The sequence below is a fragment of the Diospyros lotus genome, chromosome 12 (assembly GCF_014633365.1).
Source record: "Diospyros lotus cultivar Yz01 chromosome 12, ASM1463336v1, whole genome shotgun sequence".
Classification (NCBI taxonomy): Eukaryota; Viridiplantae; Streptophyta; class Magnoliopsida; order Ericales; family Ebenaceae; genus Diospyros; species Diospyros lotus.
In genome coordinates, this window is record NC_068349.1 from 32,915,065 (window position 1) to 32,932,517 (window position 17,453).

Consider the following 17,453-nt stretch of genomic DNA (forward strand, 5'->3'; position numbering starts at 1 on the left):
TTATTACGAAATTTAGTCTTCAGTCTGTCAATTAAAATTTGACATATGCTCTCATTCAACTAAATATATATATATTTTTTGTCACCTTTAGTCCTCTTCACATATTTGTAATGCTTGTGTAATTCACACTTTATCGTAAACTAATGTCAAAGACTTAAGTGATAAAAAAATTGATTAAAGTCGAGAATATACCAAAATTTTAGTTGAGAGGCTAAATATCACATTTCTTAATAGATCAAGACCCTTATGTATTAATTTAAATGATTTTTTTTAAATTTTTTTATCCTTAATTATCTCAATCTTGTGCCTGTTATATCCGATGGCTTTTCACTTAATATTTCTCCTTTAACAAACAACAATATTCTTTCTTATGTCATATAATCAATAATTAATATAATTATTATACAAAATTATCCAATAAAGTTAAATTAAAGTGTCGTATTATTTCTTCAACATGAAATGTCGTATTATTAGTGAAATTTAGTTTTGTACGTAATAATGCACATTAAATTTAGGAACTCTAAAATAAAAGGATAGATGGTGAAACCAAGCATGACCATATATTATTAATAAATGTGATACTTAGCTCTTCAATTAAAATTTTAACTTATCTCATTTGACTATATTTTTTTTCATCATCTCAAGTCCCTTTCAGATGCTTATAAGTAATTCACACATCAAGTACTTAAGATCACTTAAAAAAAGGGGTTAAATGGCATAATATGCCAAAATTTTAATTAAAAGACTAAAAATCATATTTCTTGGGATTATCGTCCTTACATGGTCCCCCATCACTCGTGTTTTTGTTTTCGATAGAAGATAAATCGCAAGTAAAAACTTTACGTCACTACACAGAACAAGAAGTCGAAACCCATGACTTATTAGTACGAATCTCAATTTATCAAATCCCAACCATTTGACCTATATCTTGAGAGCCTAAAAATCACATCTCTTAATAGTTCAAAAACTTTTTTATATATTAAACTAATAATAAATACACAACAACCATAATCTAAGAACAATAATTAGCATTACTTGATTATTATTTACCTGGATTGAAAATGAATTTTCAGATTAATTGACATATTTTTATTAAAATAATGGTACATTTTTATTAGAATCCAATAAAAATGTACCAATTGAATCTTGACAAATAACATTACTTTGTTATATTTGCTAAATATAATTAATTCCAAGTAAATCTTTGAAACCAGCCCAAATCATGAACAATGACCCGATATGGTCGTTGCACTGAACCGCATCTTTTTCTGGAAAATTTCAAATTACATCTCCACCCCCCACCTTTACATACATAACCCTTTTCAATGGCCACGCAAACGAACTCAACAGACCGTAAAGATATAAACAAATATAAACCTATATCTATAGATAACCACCTCGCCGTCGCCGGGAAACACTGAAACGCCCACCGGGAAACATTCTCTCCATCTCCATGCACAGATAGGTTCAAGTTTGTGCATATAGAGAGAGAGGGAGAGACAGAGAGAGAAGATGGGGCAGGAATCGGGGAAATGGGTGATCCTGGTGGCAAGCACGTGGATACAGGCCTCGACGGGGACGAACTTCGACTTCTCGTCCTACTCGACGGATTTGAAGTCGGTTTTGGGGATATCGCAGGTGGAGCTCAACTACCTGTCGGTGGCTTCCGACATGGGCAAGGTTTTCGGGTGGTGCTCCGGCGTCTCTCTCCTGCATTTCCCGTTGTGGCTTGTCATGTTCGCGGCCGCTGTCATGGGTCTTTTCGGCTACGGCCTCCAGTGGCTTGTCATTCATGGCTTCATCTCCTTGCCTTATTTCCTGGTCAGCTCTCTCTCTCTCTCTCTCTATATATATATATATACACACACACACATGTATGTATGTATGTATATTTTCTGTTCTTTTGTTTGAGTTGATTAGGTTTTGATTGCTGGGCTCTCGTGTTTTTGAACGGATTTTATCTGTCAATTCGTCTTTTGGTTTCGGGGTACGGGTTTAATCAAAAAAGTGGTTCCTGTTTTCCTGGGAAAGAAATTCTTTCATTTTCTCGCATTCTATTTTCCATTTTCCGGGAAAATTGATTCCGCGGCAGAAAACCAGTACCTTCAAAATAGAACCCCCAAGACAAAAGGCAAACCCCTTCAAAAACAAATCGTATTTAAACACAAATTTTAAGTAAAATATATACCTATATATGTATGGTGATAATAGTTATAGTTATACATTGAGGATACAATTATCATGTAAAGTCATCTCTACACTTATGAAAATATCTTTAATATACAAAGAAGTTTTTTTCTTTACGTTTACCCACCATTTGATCTTCCTCGGTCGGTGGTTACTGGTAAGTGAACCAACCCTTCCTGTGGGTCCATTGGGTGGCTCAGTGAAGATTCTTTTATTTCTTGTTTTTTCCAATCCATTTCTTAATCCAGTTGTTTTACATACCCAGTAGGTTTAATCAGGGTACCCTTCAAAAAGAACACAGTGATTGTAAGTTGTTATTGATTAAAAAAGAGTAAGAGACATATCTCTGCTAAGGATTAAAGTAGTACCAACATCTCAAAATAAAAATAAAGTTACGGATTCAAACATTCTACAGTTCTTTGACAGGGACATTTACAGTTGTCGAACAATTAATGCCATGCTACAAATTTTGGTTCAAAACTAAAGTTAATTATTCTTAATTCTTAATAGGCTCTAACAATAGGGTCAAATTGAACCACCACTCTGTAGGCTGCAATAGAAAAAGAGGAGGAGAAAGCAATCCCCAGAAAGCGACAGGCAAATTTACACCACAAACTGTTCATTTTGGTAACCGCACAGTACAACAAACTCACAATTGTTGTAAACCCCTTTCATAGTCATGCATGTGGAAGGCTTGTAGTCACTAGAAATCCTCCATTTAAAGCTTCCCACATGTCCAACACACTTCATTCTTTGCGTAAACAGAGCTTATGCCATCCATGGGGAATTCTTCAAAACAGAACTTCATAACATCTTACTTTTGAAGCATTGACACCACCAATTTCTAGACAAATTTTCTTTTCCCTAGAAAAATGGATAAGAAGAAGATAGTCATGGCTGCTCTTCATTAAGATATGACTTAACCGAATCCTATGGAGACTAAACACAGTTAGACCATATATGTCTAAGCCACCAACATTTAGGCTAGTTTCCATTGGAAACAGATCATCTTTCTATAGGGTCCTGAAAGGGTAGATCTTAGGTGGTCCCCTTTAGTTCACTTTAGCTTATGGCGATGGGATTGGGGCTCTGTTCAACGTCATGGTTGTGATTATTATTTCCAAACCACCAAACAGACTCATCTACCATTCTTTCTGTTGACTGGCAGCTGCCTAAACCTTCGTTATTAAGTAATCCATCATCTGATATGTGGCAACCCTGTCTCCACAATGAAGTTTACCTTAACATTTGGCAACTTTCAGATGTTGGATCAACATGTGATTTCTCAGTAGTGACTTTCTGAAACTTTAAGAAAAAGATAGGGACCCCTGTATAGAGACTGGAGGGGGGGGGGGGGGGGGGGGAGGGGGGGGGGGGGGGGGGGGAGGGGGAGGGGGATGATAGAAAGGGTTCAAGCATGGTGGTGGCGGCGGCGGCCTTTTCGTGGGCTGATCGAAAATTCTAGTCAGTACACGGAAAACATAAATAATCACATCCGGGATTTCGCAATGTTTAAGGGCACATAATTAACCAAAATATGCAAAATAAAGAATATACTTACTCAAAATGAGTAGGATACTAGGTTCTCTCTCTTAGGAACAGCTCATCATTCTCATTACCCGTTACTGATTGTCATTTCTGTGAACAAACCTGCGTGACATCTTTGAGAGGAAAAGAAAAAAATTAGGAAGAAGACAAAGTAATTACTTATATTGATCTTAGCAAATGAGAACAAAAATATGTATGTAATTATCAAAATAACTGTTTTCTTTGTGTAAACATTGGATTGAAGAAAGAAACGAATTTCGTTGCAGCATTTACCTACCTTGCTAAATTCTTCCATAATTTGAATCCTTGTCAGGTGTTTCTTTTGTGTTTGCTAGCTGGTTGCAGCATCTGTTGGTTCAACACAGTCTGCTATGTGTTGTGCATCAAAAACTTCACAGCTAACCGGCCACTAGCACTATCTCTTAGCATCAGCTTCAATGGGGTAAGTGCAGCATTATACAACCTCATTGTCAAAGCAATAGACTCCAGTGATGAGACCCTATACCTTCTTCTGAATGCAATTGTCCCCCTCATCACTTCAGTTGCAGCCCTCGCCCCGATCCTCCGGCAACCTCCTCCTCCTGAAACCCTTCCTGCCGATGCTGTTCGTTTTGACTCCATCATATTCATTTACCTCAACATTGTGGCTGTGTTCACAGGCCTGTATCTCCTCTTCCTTAACTCAGCATCATCCAATGCATCTGTAGCTTGTATTCTCTTAGCTGGGGCCATATTTCTTCTAGTCCTCCCCTTGGTTACACCTGGCATCACCTATGCTCGGGACTGGGCTGCCCAAACACTCTCCTCAAGATTCCACCTTGAAGGATCAAGTTTCAACTTGGTTGATGTTGATGACCTCGAGGTGCACAAGGAACTCATGGAAAGTGAGGGTTCAAACTCAACTAGTGTCTTGGATGGAAACATGCATGGTACAACAGGCAAAGAGGGGTGTTGTGCCAATTTCATTAAGAAGGATCAGTTGGCAACACTTGGTGAGGAACATCCGGCCAAACAGGTCATGCGTCGGAGGGATTTCTGGCTATACTATGTAGCGTACCTCTGCGGTGGAACAATTGGGCTGGTTTACAGCAACAATCTCGGCCAGATTTCACAATCACTTGGTTTCAGTTCCAAGACTACCTCATTTGTTACTGTCTACTCTGCCTGCTCGTTCTTTGGTCGTCTGCTCTCAGCTGCACCAGACTTTCTCCGTAAGTAAGTATTGAAAATAACCTCAATCCTTTCTCCATTTTCATGTGCAAGTACTAGACATGCTTATTAGATGCTTTAGAAAGTTATACATGTCTGGTTAGGCTGGAATGCATATTCTCCACCCTTAACCAAAACTCCTGTATAAATTAAGGCATCCTGTGCCTTTAGCAGATTTTGTACTATATGGGTTATCCTCTTTTTGTTGACAAAACTAGCAGCTTTTGTAATCACCAAAACTGAAAGTGTTCTTCTAATGCAGCAAGGTATATTTCGCAAGGACTGGGTGGCTTGCACTGGCACTTGTGCCAACTCCGTTCGCATTCCTTTGCCTTGTCATATCAGGCAGCCAGCCGGCTTTGGTGGCTGCCACTGCCATGATTGGGCTCAGCTCAGGTTTCATATTTGCAGCAGCTGTGTCAGTCACGTCAGAGCTATTTGGACCAAACAGTGCTGGGGTCAACCACAATATTCTCATAACAAACATCCCAGTAGGCTCGCTCCTCTATGGTTTGGTTGCAGCTCTTTTCTATGATGCCAATGTTGGTAACTTGAGCAAGGTGGTTTTGGTGGGGGAATCAATGGTATGCATGGGAAGAGACTGCTACTTCAACACATTTATACTGTGGGGTTGCATATCTTTGTTGGGCCTAGCTTCTAGTTTTCTCCTTTTCCTACGAACCAGGCAAGCCTATGACCGCGTTCAGATGTCTCGGAATATGACAGACTTCACGTAGTTGGTTGCCTTACCGTCACATCCACGAGGGAGCTATTTTTGGGACTGTCTTTGGGACATTTAATTAAAACATAACACGAGAATGTGAGCACTGTGAAACTAGCTTATGGAAGAAAACTCTGAGAAACGGAGATGCATATCAATATACTAAAGGAGATGAGAAAGGCTTCACAAAACTAGGCACGGTCAAGAGACTTGTCACTGTACTAAAGCAGGCGAGAGAAGGGTTTCACAAACTAGCTTATGGTTTCACAAACCCATCAGGAACTAGCAATTAGAGGGAGGGCTACCCCTTGTTGCCTATTTTCCAAACTCCACTGTGGAAAGGAGTACCGGAAAGAAATACAAAAAAAGGGCTTGAGCTTGTTTTCGACACAGACGATGCATCTTACTCTATTATCCTCTTTCTTTAACTGTATAATCCAACTCCAAGACACAGCTGAGGCCATGTGCAAACCAGAATCAGTTAATCTAGAACATCATTAATCTAGCTAAGACAGGTATCAAACATAAAAAGCATGATTACAACATGTAACCAGGTCGATTTGCACTAAAAGAAAAAAAAAAAAAAAAAGCAATACAAAGTCATTAATTGCAGAAAGGGTAGGGATATCCCAATTGATAATAGAAATAGCATCCAAAGTCTTCCCATACACCCTTGCCTACAATTCAAACTTATCCTGTAAGAGGCCAGCTAGAAGTAGACATCTTACAGGCTGAAGATAAGTCGAGTTCGAGGCTTTGATTGGCTTCTATTGTTTCGCAGCCCTAAACATGACCTTGACGTTGAAGGTCCACCACATCAGAAGTCCTTCAATCTGTCACATTCATCGCGATCCAGTCTCCTAAAACGGAGCAATTACACTCCTCACGAGAAAAGAGACAGAATCCTTCGTTCTTAAAGCAAAATGACAGCAGCTACGGAAGGTTGAGAATAGGGTTGGCAATCGTTATGTTTCGTTTTAATTTTTGTCATAATTATAATTAAATCAAACTTAAATTAATAAAATAAAAATTTAATTATTACTCATTAATTTTAAAAATTAAAAATCATAATCAAATCATTCGATTTCGATTTTAATCATTATTTTTTTAATTTGATCCATACTGACAAATAAAGACAAACTCTTGAAATAGTGTTATGATTTGAATTTAGTGAAAATCATACTCATTAAAATAGTGTTTAATTTTTTTCTAAACTAAATTATACTCAGTCAAATAGTTTTTAATTGCATTGACCGGTTCAGTTTTGATTCGATTCCCATTATTTAGGTTGCAATTGCCATCCCTAGTTGAGAAGCAAATTACAAGTTCTCCAGCGCCCGAATGAGAAACTTGAGGTTCTACTCGCTGCTCCGGTGAGAAAATTCGTCGGAGCATGTTTTAGAACAGAGCAGGGAGCGGTGTTGCTGGGCCTTGCAGATTGCTGGAACTCTGATTCAGAAACAGTGCCAGAACCAGAAGGCTAAGAAAGAACCGCTCATAGGAATAGTGGTTCTTTATTTCCTAAAGCCATTGAACCCTTAAAGCCGGTTTGGTTCATGGAATGCACTGGAAGTGGGGCGAATAAGAATGGGAATAGAATTATTAGTTGGATTGTCATTATGATGATACAAAGATGGATATTAATTGACTCCATACGCATGCCTGAGTGGTTAAGGTGGACATAGATTTTTGGTCCTTATATTTGTGATGTGTTAATGTTCAAACTTGAGTTGTTGCAATTCCTAATTTATTCCATTCGCTAAAATTGTGAAGCTGAGCAGCGAGGGTGCCCGTGATAAAGCGTCATCCAAAAAGATGAATATTAATTGAATGTATATTGGTTTGAATTGCACTAAACTATAATTATAATAAGACAATCATTCATTTTAAGTTTGAATTTATCTATTTCTATAGAGATTATCTTGTATTGAATGCTTAATTAATCAAAATTTGAGATTTATTTATATTTAAATTATAATTATAGTATTGGACAGATAACATTTATTTTTATATCACTTGAAGTATATTTTAATCTATGTATTTTACCTTGACTAGGTTCCTCCGTTCAGCTTGACATTATCCCAAGGTGTAACTGTTCTTTATGTTTTTTTTTTTTTTTGATAACTCAAGTTTCGAGGTTCATCTGACTAATTTTAGAGACGGACGGCCTTCTCCCCTCAGTTTGACAATCGAGTAAATTTAAATGCGATCACAATCTATATACACATAGAATATGACATTCAATTCACACATCCACGTAAAATAAATACCAACATAAAAATTGGATCCTTTCTTATTTTATGTGAAAGATCACATACTTTAACGCTAAGTTATGCCAGTGGGGCATTCCTGCTGTCTAATTTGATTTGGCATTGAGTCAACTTTAGTCAAAGTCAAAATATAAGTTAAATAAATATTAACTTCTAACGTGTGTTATGAATGATATAATCTTAGATATTAATACATATTTATTTATTTTCTATGACATGATGAGTCGTGTTTGGTTGGGTCAAAAATGGAATAATCATTTTATTGAATTATTACGTTTGATACATCAAAACTTAGATGGAATTGGATAAAAAAAATTTTAAGGATACATAAAAAGTATTTTTTCCTGCGATGGCTACCGTTTCCAGTCGGAATCGATGATTCTAGCCGGAAAATACATTGTTTCCGGCGATGGCAGCAGGAACAGCCATTGATGGCTCCAGTTTCTGTTGCAGCGACTGCAGCCATGAACGTTTCTCTGGTCGCGACAAACACAGAGGTGATAGGGTTGCAAAACGGGGGCATCTCCAAAAAAAATAATTGTTCTGAGAAGTCATAAGAGTAAATAATAATGTTGTTGTTGTTTGGCATAAAACTTTTGATTATCTGTATATGGAGAAGTAGAATGGATGGTCAGTCGGGCAACGAACATGAACATCCAATGTTACTGAAATGGAGAGTGAGCGGATTCTGGGAATAACACGAAGCTCGGTTGGGTTGGTGGTGGATGTCAGGGAGCGGGGAATTCTAAGTGAGACGAGAGGTAACATACGAACAACTGCTTGCTGCTGCGGTGTGCAGTGCAATGCAGTGATGATAATTGATGATCTAGACCAGTACAATATTAAGATGAGCACGAACACAAAGCATGTGTGGTTGTGTCGTACAGTCGTCAAGCACCAAGATGTCGTGTGTCTAATGCTAGGACATTAGAATCTTCTCTTGAAAGTTGTGATCGAAAACAAAAAAGCAAAAAATCTTGTCATATTTTTGAAGGATCTCTACCCAACTTACCGAAGTTAGGTATATCCTTGCCTTATATGGGACCATCTCATCTGTAATGGTTCATCTTCCTAATTAAAATTCTGGTCTTCAACCTTGTAAAGCTGTACATGCAGAGTTCGCGGAACCTCAAGAAGCTTCCAGTTTCTCTCTCTCTCTCTCTCTCCATCCATATTTCCTGCTGTTCTTGCCAAAGTAGAGGTACCCAGAATCCAGTAGGCCATGGGACAAATTCTGGAGAAATTGCAAGGCACCAACACTTTTGCCCACTTCAATCTTTCTCAGTTTGATTTTTTGGGTAAGTTTTATCTTTCTCAGTTTGGTTATACAATGTTTCTTGGAATTTCTATCTCTTGGGTGTTGGATTTTGTAAGGTAATTTGTTTTTCTTGTCTTTAGATTCATTAATTATGTCCAGAATTTGTTAAATTTCAGAATGACATGGTAACAAATCAAGAATAATAATTACATGAAGGTAGTTCCTGCTGAGCCTTTTTTTTCTCTCTGATAGATTATGAGATACAAGACAACCGTTGATTCTAAGCAGCAAAAAGGTGCCTAATTTAAAATTGGGCGGAAGTATATATTAATCTGCAACTTATATTTATTTACTGATGTGATGATGCCTGAGGAAATAATGTTTATTGATAGTAAAATAATATATAAAAGATGAAGTTATCCCTCTAACTAACAGCTTTAAGTTTTTAAATGAGATAGTGATTTATAATTCAATAGTGTTGTTTGGAGTTCATTCCCTGGCCAAGTAGAAAAATGCTTCAATAGTGAAAATCTAGTACTGGGTTTATGTTTTAGATACTTTTGGCCCAAATTACCTTGATTTATTAACTCTTTATTACCCTGCTGCTACTTTCAGACCTCCCCTTACTGATTTCATGTTTTAGTCATCAGCTCTTGACATGCCTTTGTAAATTAGTAAATGCCTACGAGTGAGTTTTATCCATGCAGCCTTGTATGCCTTGTACGTGACAGTATTAACCCATGTGCAGGTGAGGAGTTTAGACGAAGACGACTAGGAACAATAACAGACAATTTTTTCGACCGTTTCAAAAATGATTCAGGGAGAGCTAATTTGACATTTGAAGATCTGTATATTGCCGTGTTACTAGTTTACAAGTTAGGTGTTCCACCTATTTATGTGCTTTGTTTACTTACAGTAAGCTTTGATCATTTACTTTTCAGTCATTTTGTGTATGAATTCCTTAGCCTGGGCCGTATTGTGTTTCCTGCAGTGACATCAACAAGCATTTGCCTGGGCCTCATTTTGATCCCCCTTCGAAAGAGAAAGTCCGGGCCATGATCCAGGTATGTTCTAACTGGTCAATGAAGTGATGAATATCGAACATCTACATTGGTATTTTTGTCGTGAGAGGTAGCAGTTAATGTCGTTATATGGTCTGTCAAGCAGAAAATTTAGAAGAGATAGAAATGGGTGACAGAGAGAAAAGGTGATAGTATCTGGGCCTAGTCAAGCCAAATTCTTTGATAACAAAACTGATGTGAAACCGAGGGAGGGGAAGAAGAGGGAGAGTAGGACAAGAAGAGATAGGGAAGAAAGAGAAGCAATTTGAGAGAAATGCAGAGGAGAAGAAGAAGAGGAAACAAAGGAGAAAGAGAGGAGAGCGGAGAGATTCCAAGGAGAAGAAAACTAGAGATCTGTATATTCATTCTCAATCCAATTCATGGGTATTCCATTTGTATAGAAAAGAAAACATAATCTTACTAGAAATCAAATATCTAGAATTGTACAACAATTACGTTATCAGATCTTCCTCATCCTCATCACAAACCTCTTTGTATCAGTTGGAGCTATATGACTACCCGTTTGTCTAGTTGTTCCAAAGCTCTTGGTATATCATTGGAAAAACTGCAACTCGATCTGGATGACGGAAGAACTAGGTTCTGGGAGATACTCAAATCAGTCTAGACCCTGATGTCTTTAGTGGAAGCAAAAATGATGAGTATGCTACTGGCATTCTCTTATTATTGTGCTCGAAATCTTTATATCCAGAAAGAATCTCAGATTTGTTAGATTATATTCCCTCCTCTTAATGTTATTGTCATTAATAGTTATTTATGTTATTGTCATTAATGGTTATTATGTTATGATCATCATTGGCTTTCCATTCAGGATTGTGATATCAACCTTGATGGAGAACTTAACCGGGAAGAATTTGTAGGGTTTATTCACCAATTGACAGCAGATACATTCACCTTGGTCAGCCAGGGACTGATCACTACACTGGCTGTGGCTCCAACAGTTGCAATATTGACAAAGAAGGCGACAGAAGGTCTGCCGGGTGTTGGTGTGGTGGTGCAGAGGTTGCCCACTTCAGTCTATGCATCGCTGGTGACTCTTGCAGTTATGTTGTACCAAAAATCATTCCGGGCACTGGAATGAGCCTTTTCTTAGCTGATATGCATGCTACATTTCAATCAGATAGTCAAGTATCCCATCTAGTTATCTGCCACAAAGAGCGTATAGATCTAATATTCATACGTCGGATGAGGAGTGTTAGTGTTTGAATCGGGTGTTTCTGGTCACTTAACAACAAAGAAAACAAACGGCTTGTTTTTCTGTTTTCACTTTCATTTTCAAGTGCCAAAGCTGTATTTACATATGACAGTAAGATGGATTCTCATGCTCCAGAATGAGTACATTTCTTCAAGAGTTGAAGTTGAAGTTGAAGTTGAATGGAAGCAATTCATTCTCCTCTTGTGAACATGAAAACTGGGCTACATGATGTCTGATGTTGTAACTTGAAATTTTAGTTAGTATTTTAGGAGGCACATGTTTAAAACCTCAAATTAATATAATATATATATATATATAATTAAGATGGCCTTTTATTTGACAAGAGAAATGTGTAGTTGCACATCAATGCATGAAAGAATATGTTACTTGTACAAATAATTAGGTTACTGGGAGGATAATCGAAGGCACCAAATGACAAAAATGCTCTCACCCAATTTATAAATTCACCATTCACCACCTCTACCTTTGGTCATCTCCTTTCTCCTTTGCCATGGTTGCCTCCAACAAGCTCTGCCTTGTCTCATCGCCGCCCCGACCGCCAATGCATCCTTTTGTCGCCCCGTTACAGCGCCTCACGTGATCACTGCTGCATCTTGCCATCGCCCCGCTGCAGCGCCTAGCATGATCGTCGCTGCATAGTGCCTCGCACCAAGTACCACTGCACCATCCCATCGCCTTGCCCCGCCTCTGGATGAAGCTTGATAGGGCTTCATGAAGCAAACTTGATCAGACTTCATTCGCGGATGAAGCCCAGGCGATGAAGTCCGATTTAGTCATCAGACCTATCATCCTAACGGTACAAGTAACACGTTCCATGCATAAAACCTTGGCTTCATTATTTGTAGCCGACATGCCTCTGTCCCTTGAAAAGGGCACTAGCCCCAAGAAGCTTGTAGCCTTGTGGGTCCCTCTAATATGATTTTCCATTCTCATCATCTTCACATTAATGGCTACAAGCTTCATTTTCTGATCTCCTCTCAAATTTGGATTGATGGTCTTCACAAACTCTGGAGGCAATATTGAGTTAGGTGGTTTTTGGGATTTCTAATAAAAAATCTTAATTAGTCTTAAAGATTTTATAATAATTTCATTTCTTATTCCTAGTTAGTTTTTTGTTTAGTTTGCAATTCTATTTTCTAGTCAGTTTTTATTTCTTGTTAGACAAGGGAAGTCTTAATTTTGGTGAAAAAAGAAAAGAAATCTATAAATAGGACACTTAACTTATTATTCAAGGTGTGCAAATTACTTATGAGAGACAAGTGAGAGCTAAGAATCAAATGTAATTGAGATTTGAGTTAAGAGAGAGAATATTGAGATTTATAATTATAAACTTTACTTCATAGTGATATTTTTTCTTCTGTCATTTTAATGGTCGTAGTTTTTTTCTTTTAGGGTTTTTCACGTAAAAATCTCTTGTGTTCGAATGTGTTTGGATTTTTTTATTTTTTTTATCTTATTTTTCAACAAGGTGGTGGGTGGGAGTGGGAGCAATTCGATTTCATTCAGAGAAGTATGCTCTATATCCTTGACTTTCTCCCCCCTTGACCCCATGTTTCAAGTAATGTTTGAGAAACAGATGGTTGCCTATTAGCCTGTTTATATATTGTCATAGACTGGCCAGAGATCCTCTTTGTTTAATCCTCATTAAAGCCACAAATCTTCTTGATACATAATAATTAATATCAGACATGAAAGGGCTCATTTGTGCTGAACTCATCAAAGGAAATCCTAATTGGGGGTGCGTCTAACTAAATACCTGCATGTGAAGAAGCAACTGCTTCTCAATATATACTCTGTAATGATGCTAATGCATTGCCTAATCTTTTGCATTGAATGAGTTTTCACAAGCCACCCATGTCATCAACATGGCTCTCATGTGTTTCTAATCAATTAAATAACAATAATTATAAATATTAATTTCATTAAATAATTAATAATGTCTTGATTTAGTGTTAAAGACATTATTATGTTATATGTCATGACACATGCAGGATTTCTTTCCATTAAAAAAAATCTCCTTAATTATTATGTTATATGTTATATATTTAAGAATTTCTTATCGAGTTTTCTTTGATTCCCCTTCCTCTTTATCTACAAAACATTTCTTCCACTCATGTCAAGTGGGCATTTATCGATCTTATTCTTATATGTTCTAATTATCTTAATTGTGCTTTTACATTTTATTTTCAATACATGTCATTTCGCATTATGTTTGTTCTCATTTCTTATTTTATCTTTCTTATATAATTTTAAATTTATTTATCGTAAATATTCTTATTTCAACTATATCATATTTTACATATGTTAGGAGTTAACCATAAAACAAGTGTTTCTAGGGGCTTATTTGATAGGACTTCCTAACCTATTTAGTTTTAAAAAATATGTTTTTAGTTTTCAATTTTAATTTTATAATCAAAATTTTCCTAGTATTTTATGTTCTAGAAATTCATAGAATTCATTTTTAGAAAATTTAGAAAACATAAAAAAAGACGTTTTCCAATTTATAATATAAAATTGAAAAATGAGTTTTCTATTTTCTAATGGAATATTCAATTATTCCATGAAAAATTAGAATCAAGAAAAAGAAAATGTTTTCTATAACTGAACATCCTCTTCAGTTTTTGATTTTAATTTTTTTTATTTTTTATAAAACTATTTTCTCTGTTCTCCATTCCTATTGCCACTAGAATTTAGAATTGCTAGAGTTAAATAAGTTTAAGGGTGATTAATGACTCCATCAATGATAGTTACTAAGTATTAATGACTCTTTAAGAATTAAATCCCTTTTAGATAATTTAGTGACTCATTAATAAGAGTTAGCGAAATCACATAAACTCTTAGGCGGTGTTTGGTATGGGAGAAGTTTTTAAATTCTTGAAATTCATAATTTTTGGAAATGCTCTTGAAAATATTTGATTCATAAGATTTGTGCAATTCTATATTTGATTAGATTTAAACATTCTCAGAAATGTTGAGTATTCTTTTATAGGAATCTTATATTCTTATATTTAGTTTAAATGCAACATTCTTGAAAATTCATGTTCTTTTTCTAAAATTATCCTTATTTGATTTTTTGTTTAAAAACGATAAATTCCTTCTACTATATAAAATATTAGGACCCACATCTTTAGAAAGTCAAAAAAATATTATATATATAATATATATATACATAATATATATGTTTGTATAAATATCTACTTTAATAAATATTTTATAATAAATAATATAAATATATTATAATATATATATATATAATATTTATATAATATGTGTGTCTGGAGTTATAAAAGAGTAAGGAGTGTTTTAGTATTTTTTTTTGTTAAAAACATTTCTAAGTCCATAAGAAACTTAGATTTCTAACCCTCCCATGAAAATCTTTTTGTGGGAGAGTTGCTTAAAAATCATTCTTGAGAATCATATTTCTCAAGATTTTTTTTATAAAAAAGTTGTATCAAACATGAGAATATAAATTCAACCTAACATTCTCATAAATTTTAAAATTTCTTCCATATCAAACGCCTTCTTAAAGTGGAGTTGTCTAAGAATTACTTTCAACAATTAGCATCCTCGACAATTGACAATTGAGAGAGAAGGAGAATGGAGGAAAATTAAATTGAGATAAAAAATGGAAATTCCTTTAATATTATTATGTTTTGTAAAGAAAAAAAATCAAAAATTTTGAAAATGGAAACAACCAAAGCAATCAAAAGCCATTTTTTATGAATTTTGAGTTATCGAGAGAATGACCGAATGTGTCAAATAATTGAGTTATCGAGAGGATGACCGAATGTGCTAAATGATAAAAATGCCCTCACTTACTTTGTTGACTCACCACCCTTACCCTTGGTTGCCTTCTTTCTACTCTGTCATGTCTGCCTCTAACAAGCTCCGCCACGCCTTGCCTCATTGTTGCCCTACGTCACCTCATCGCCATTGTCGACCCGTGATGCATCCTCTTGTTGCCTCACTACAGCGCCTCGAGCGACCGTCGCTGCATCCTGCCATCGCCCCATTGTAGCCCTTCGCGTGATCGTCGCTATAGACATGGCCACGGTTCATGAACCGCGGGTTCCGGTTCAAGAAATCTTTGAACCTGAACTGAACCGCCCAAGGGCGGTTTGGGACGGTTCGGTTCCGGTTCCGGTTCGTGCCGGTTCGGTCAACGGTTTGGACCGGTTCGGTCAACGGTTTGAGCCGGTTCGGTCAACGGTTCCGGTTCCGGTTCAAACCGAATTTTTTTAATTTTTTTTAAATATTGTTGTATTCAATTTTGGATATGGTAACAAGTAATAAATAATTAACAATATAATTGAATAAATTGATAAATAACAAAATGAGAAGATTGAAGAAATTGAAATTGAAATATTAAATGAGAGACAAAATTGAGAGAATAATAGCTTGAGACTTGAGAGAGAGAGAGAGAGAGAGAGAGAGAGAGTGTGAAAAATGAGTGGGGGAGGGAGGGGTATATATAGATAGGAATTATAAAATTAAAAAAAAAAATTAATAAAATTAGAATTGGACCGTTGGGGGGGGGGGTGCTGCACGGGGGGGGGAGGGGGGGGTGGTGGTGGGGGGGAGGGGTGCTGCACGGGGGGAGGGGGGGTTGTTCCGGTTCCGCAGAACTGGCGGTTCCGGTTCCCTGGAACCTTGAACCGGAATCGGACCGAATTTCGTCGGTTCAGTCCGGTTCCGGTTCCAGTTCCGGTTCGACCGGTTCCGGGTCCGGTTCCGGCCGGTCCGGTTCCGGTTCGAACCGCCGGTCCGGTTCAATTTTGGCCATGTCTACGTCGCTACATCCTGTCGTCACCTCACCATAGTGCCTTGTGCCGACTGCCGTTGCACCATTTTGTTGCCTCCTTGTTGTCGTCTTTGGATGAAACCCGATTGGGTTTCTCCCATCATGATGGCTTGATGATTTCAATCGGACTTCATTATTAGATAAACTCCGATTCGATCATCAAGTCTGTCATCCCATATGTACAAGTAGCACGGTACATTCTCGATCCTTTCTAAAAATGGAAGCTGCGCAAACCATGTGGTTCATAGTTGTTTCAATTCATGTAATACAAGCAGCCATCTCTATTTAAAATTGTTTTAAAAGATCTCTCCAGATATTATATATTTAATTAGGATGGACTCTCCATCAATGCATGAAACCTCAGCTTCTCTTGCAGATATGCCTCCATCCCTGAATAGGGAATCAGCCCCAAAGAAGCTTATGGCCTTGATGGTCCCACTGCAACTGCATGGGAATGCGATTTTTGAGTGTCACCATCATCTTCCACAGTTCTGGCTACAAGTTTTGCCATCAACAAGCTCTCATATCTGGTCTTCTCTCAAATTTGATAGATGGTTTTGACAAATTCTGGCAGAGGCAGCAGTGAGTTAGTTTGATCAAAATCAGATGATGGTGGGAGTAATTCACGCAGAGTGGAGTACACTTTTCCCTTGGCCTTGACCCAATAATTGAAATGATGTACGACAATGAGATGGTGGAAATTGTTATTCTTAAAGTATGTATCGTTTTCAATGAGAATTTGAGATCCTCCTCATGTTTAAAGGCATAGATTTTCTTGTTGACCATATTAATGATATGCCAACACGTATACAGAATTAATATTGGAGATGATATTTCATTCATCGAGAAAGAAAAGTCTTAAATTGTAAAAATATGACTCACAATATTAGTATAAAGATCTTCATGTCTAATTTTCATTATCAATATATCCCTTTAATAAATAATACAATTTAGACAAATGAGAGAGAGAGAGAGAGAGGGGGAGGTTTGGCATGTGTGAGGGAGGGAAATAAAGGCTTAACATGTGTCTCAACTCAAATATATGCATTTACCATTTCCTCAATATATATATATTCTACAGTGATGCTATCCATACGGACCATACCTAATATTTTGCACAAAAAGATGTATGGTTGATTCAACTTCACAAGCCACCTACATGTA

General features: G+C 36.9%; 2 protein-coding genes across 2 annotated transcripts; both read left to right on the forward strand.

Annotated features, from left to right (window-relative positions):
* Positions 1 to 1,332: 1,332 nt before the first annotated feature.
* LOC127787420 (protein NUCLEAR FUSION DEFECTIVE 4-like) lies at positions 1,333 to 6,264 on the forward strand. The gene is made up of 3 exons (XM_052315463.1): positions 1,333 to 1,821; positions 4,049 to 4,950; positions 5,207 to 6,264. The coding sequence occupies exons 1-3, from the start codon at positions 1,513 to 1,515 to the stop codon at positions 5,679 to 5,681; spliced, it is 1,686 nt and encodes a 561-aa protein (XP_052171423.1). The 5' UTR covers positions 1,333 to 1,512; the 3' UTR covers positions 5,682 to 6,264.
* A 2,790-nt stretch (positions 6,265 to 9,054) lies between these two features.
* LOC127787262 (uncharacterized) lies at positions 9,055 to 11,662 on the forward strand. The gene is made up of 4 exons (XM_052315225.1): positions 9,055 to 9,233; positions 9,942 to 10,068; positions 10,185 to 10,257; positions 11,084 to 11,662. Exons 1-4 carry the CDS (start codon positions 9,158 to 9,160, stop codon positions 11,351 to 11,353), a joined length of 546 nt encoding a protein of 181 aa, XP_052171185.1. The 5' UTR covers positions 9,055 to 9,157; the 3' UTR covers positions 11,354 to 11,662.
* The last annotated feature ends 5,791 nt before the right edge of the window (positions 11,663 to 17,453 follow it).

Bases quoted from the DNA above. Each gene is read 5' to 3' on its own strand.
- LOC127787262 (XM_052315225.1), top strand. From the start codon at position 9,158: ATGGGACAAATTCTGGAGAAATTGCAAGGCACCAACACTTTTGCCCAC. The intron at 9,234-9,941 runs GTAAGTTTTATC...ACCCATGTGCAG, and splicing joins TTCTCAGTTTGATTTTTTGG to GTGAGGAGTTTAGACGAAGA. The intron at 10,258-11,083 runs GTATGTTCTAAC...CTTTCCATTCAG, and splicing joins AAGTCCGGGCCATGATCCAG to GATTGTGATATCAACCTTGA.
- LOC127787420 (XM_052315463.1), top strand. From the start codon at position 1,513: ATGGGGCAGGAATCGGGGAAATGGGTGATCCTGGTGGCAAGCACGTGG. The intron at 1,822-4,048 runs GTCAGCTCTCTC...AATCCTTGTCAG, and splicing joins TCTCCTTGCCTTATTTCCTG to GTGTTTCTTTTGTGTTTGCT. The intron at 4,951-5,206 runs GTAAGTATTGAA...CTTCTAATGCAG, and splicing joins GCACCAGACTTTCTCCGTAA to CAAGGTATATTTCGCAAGGA.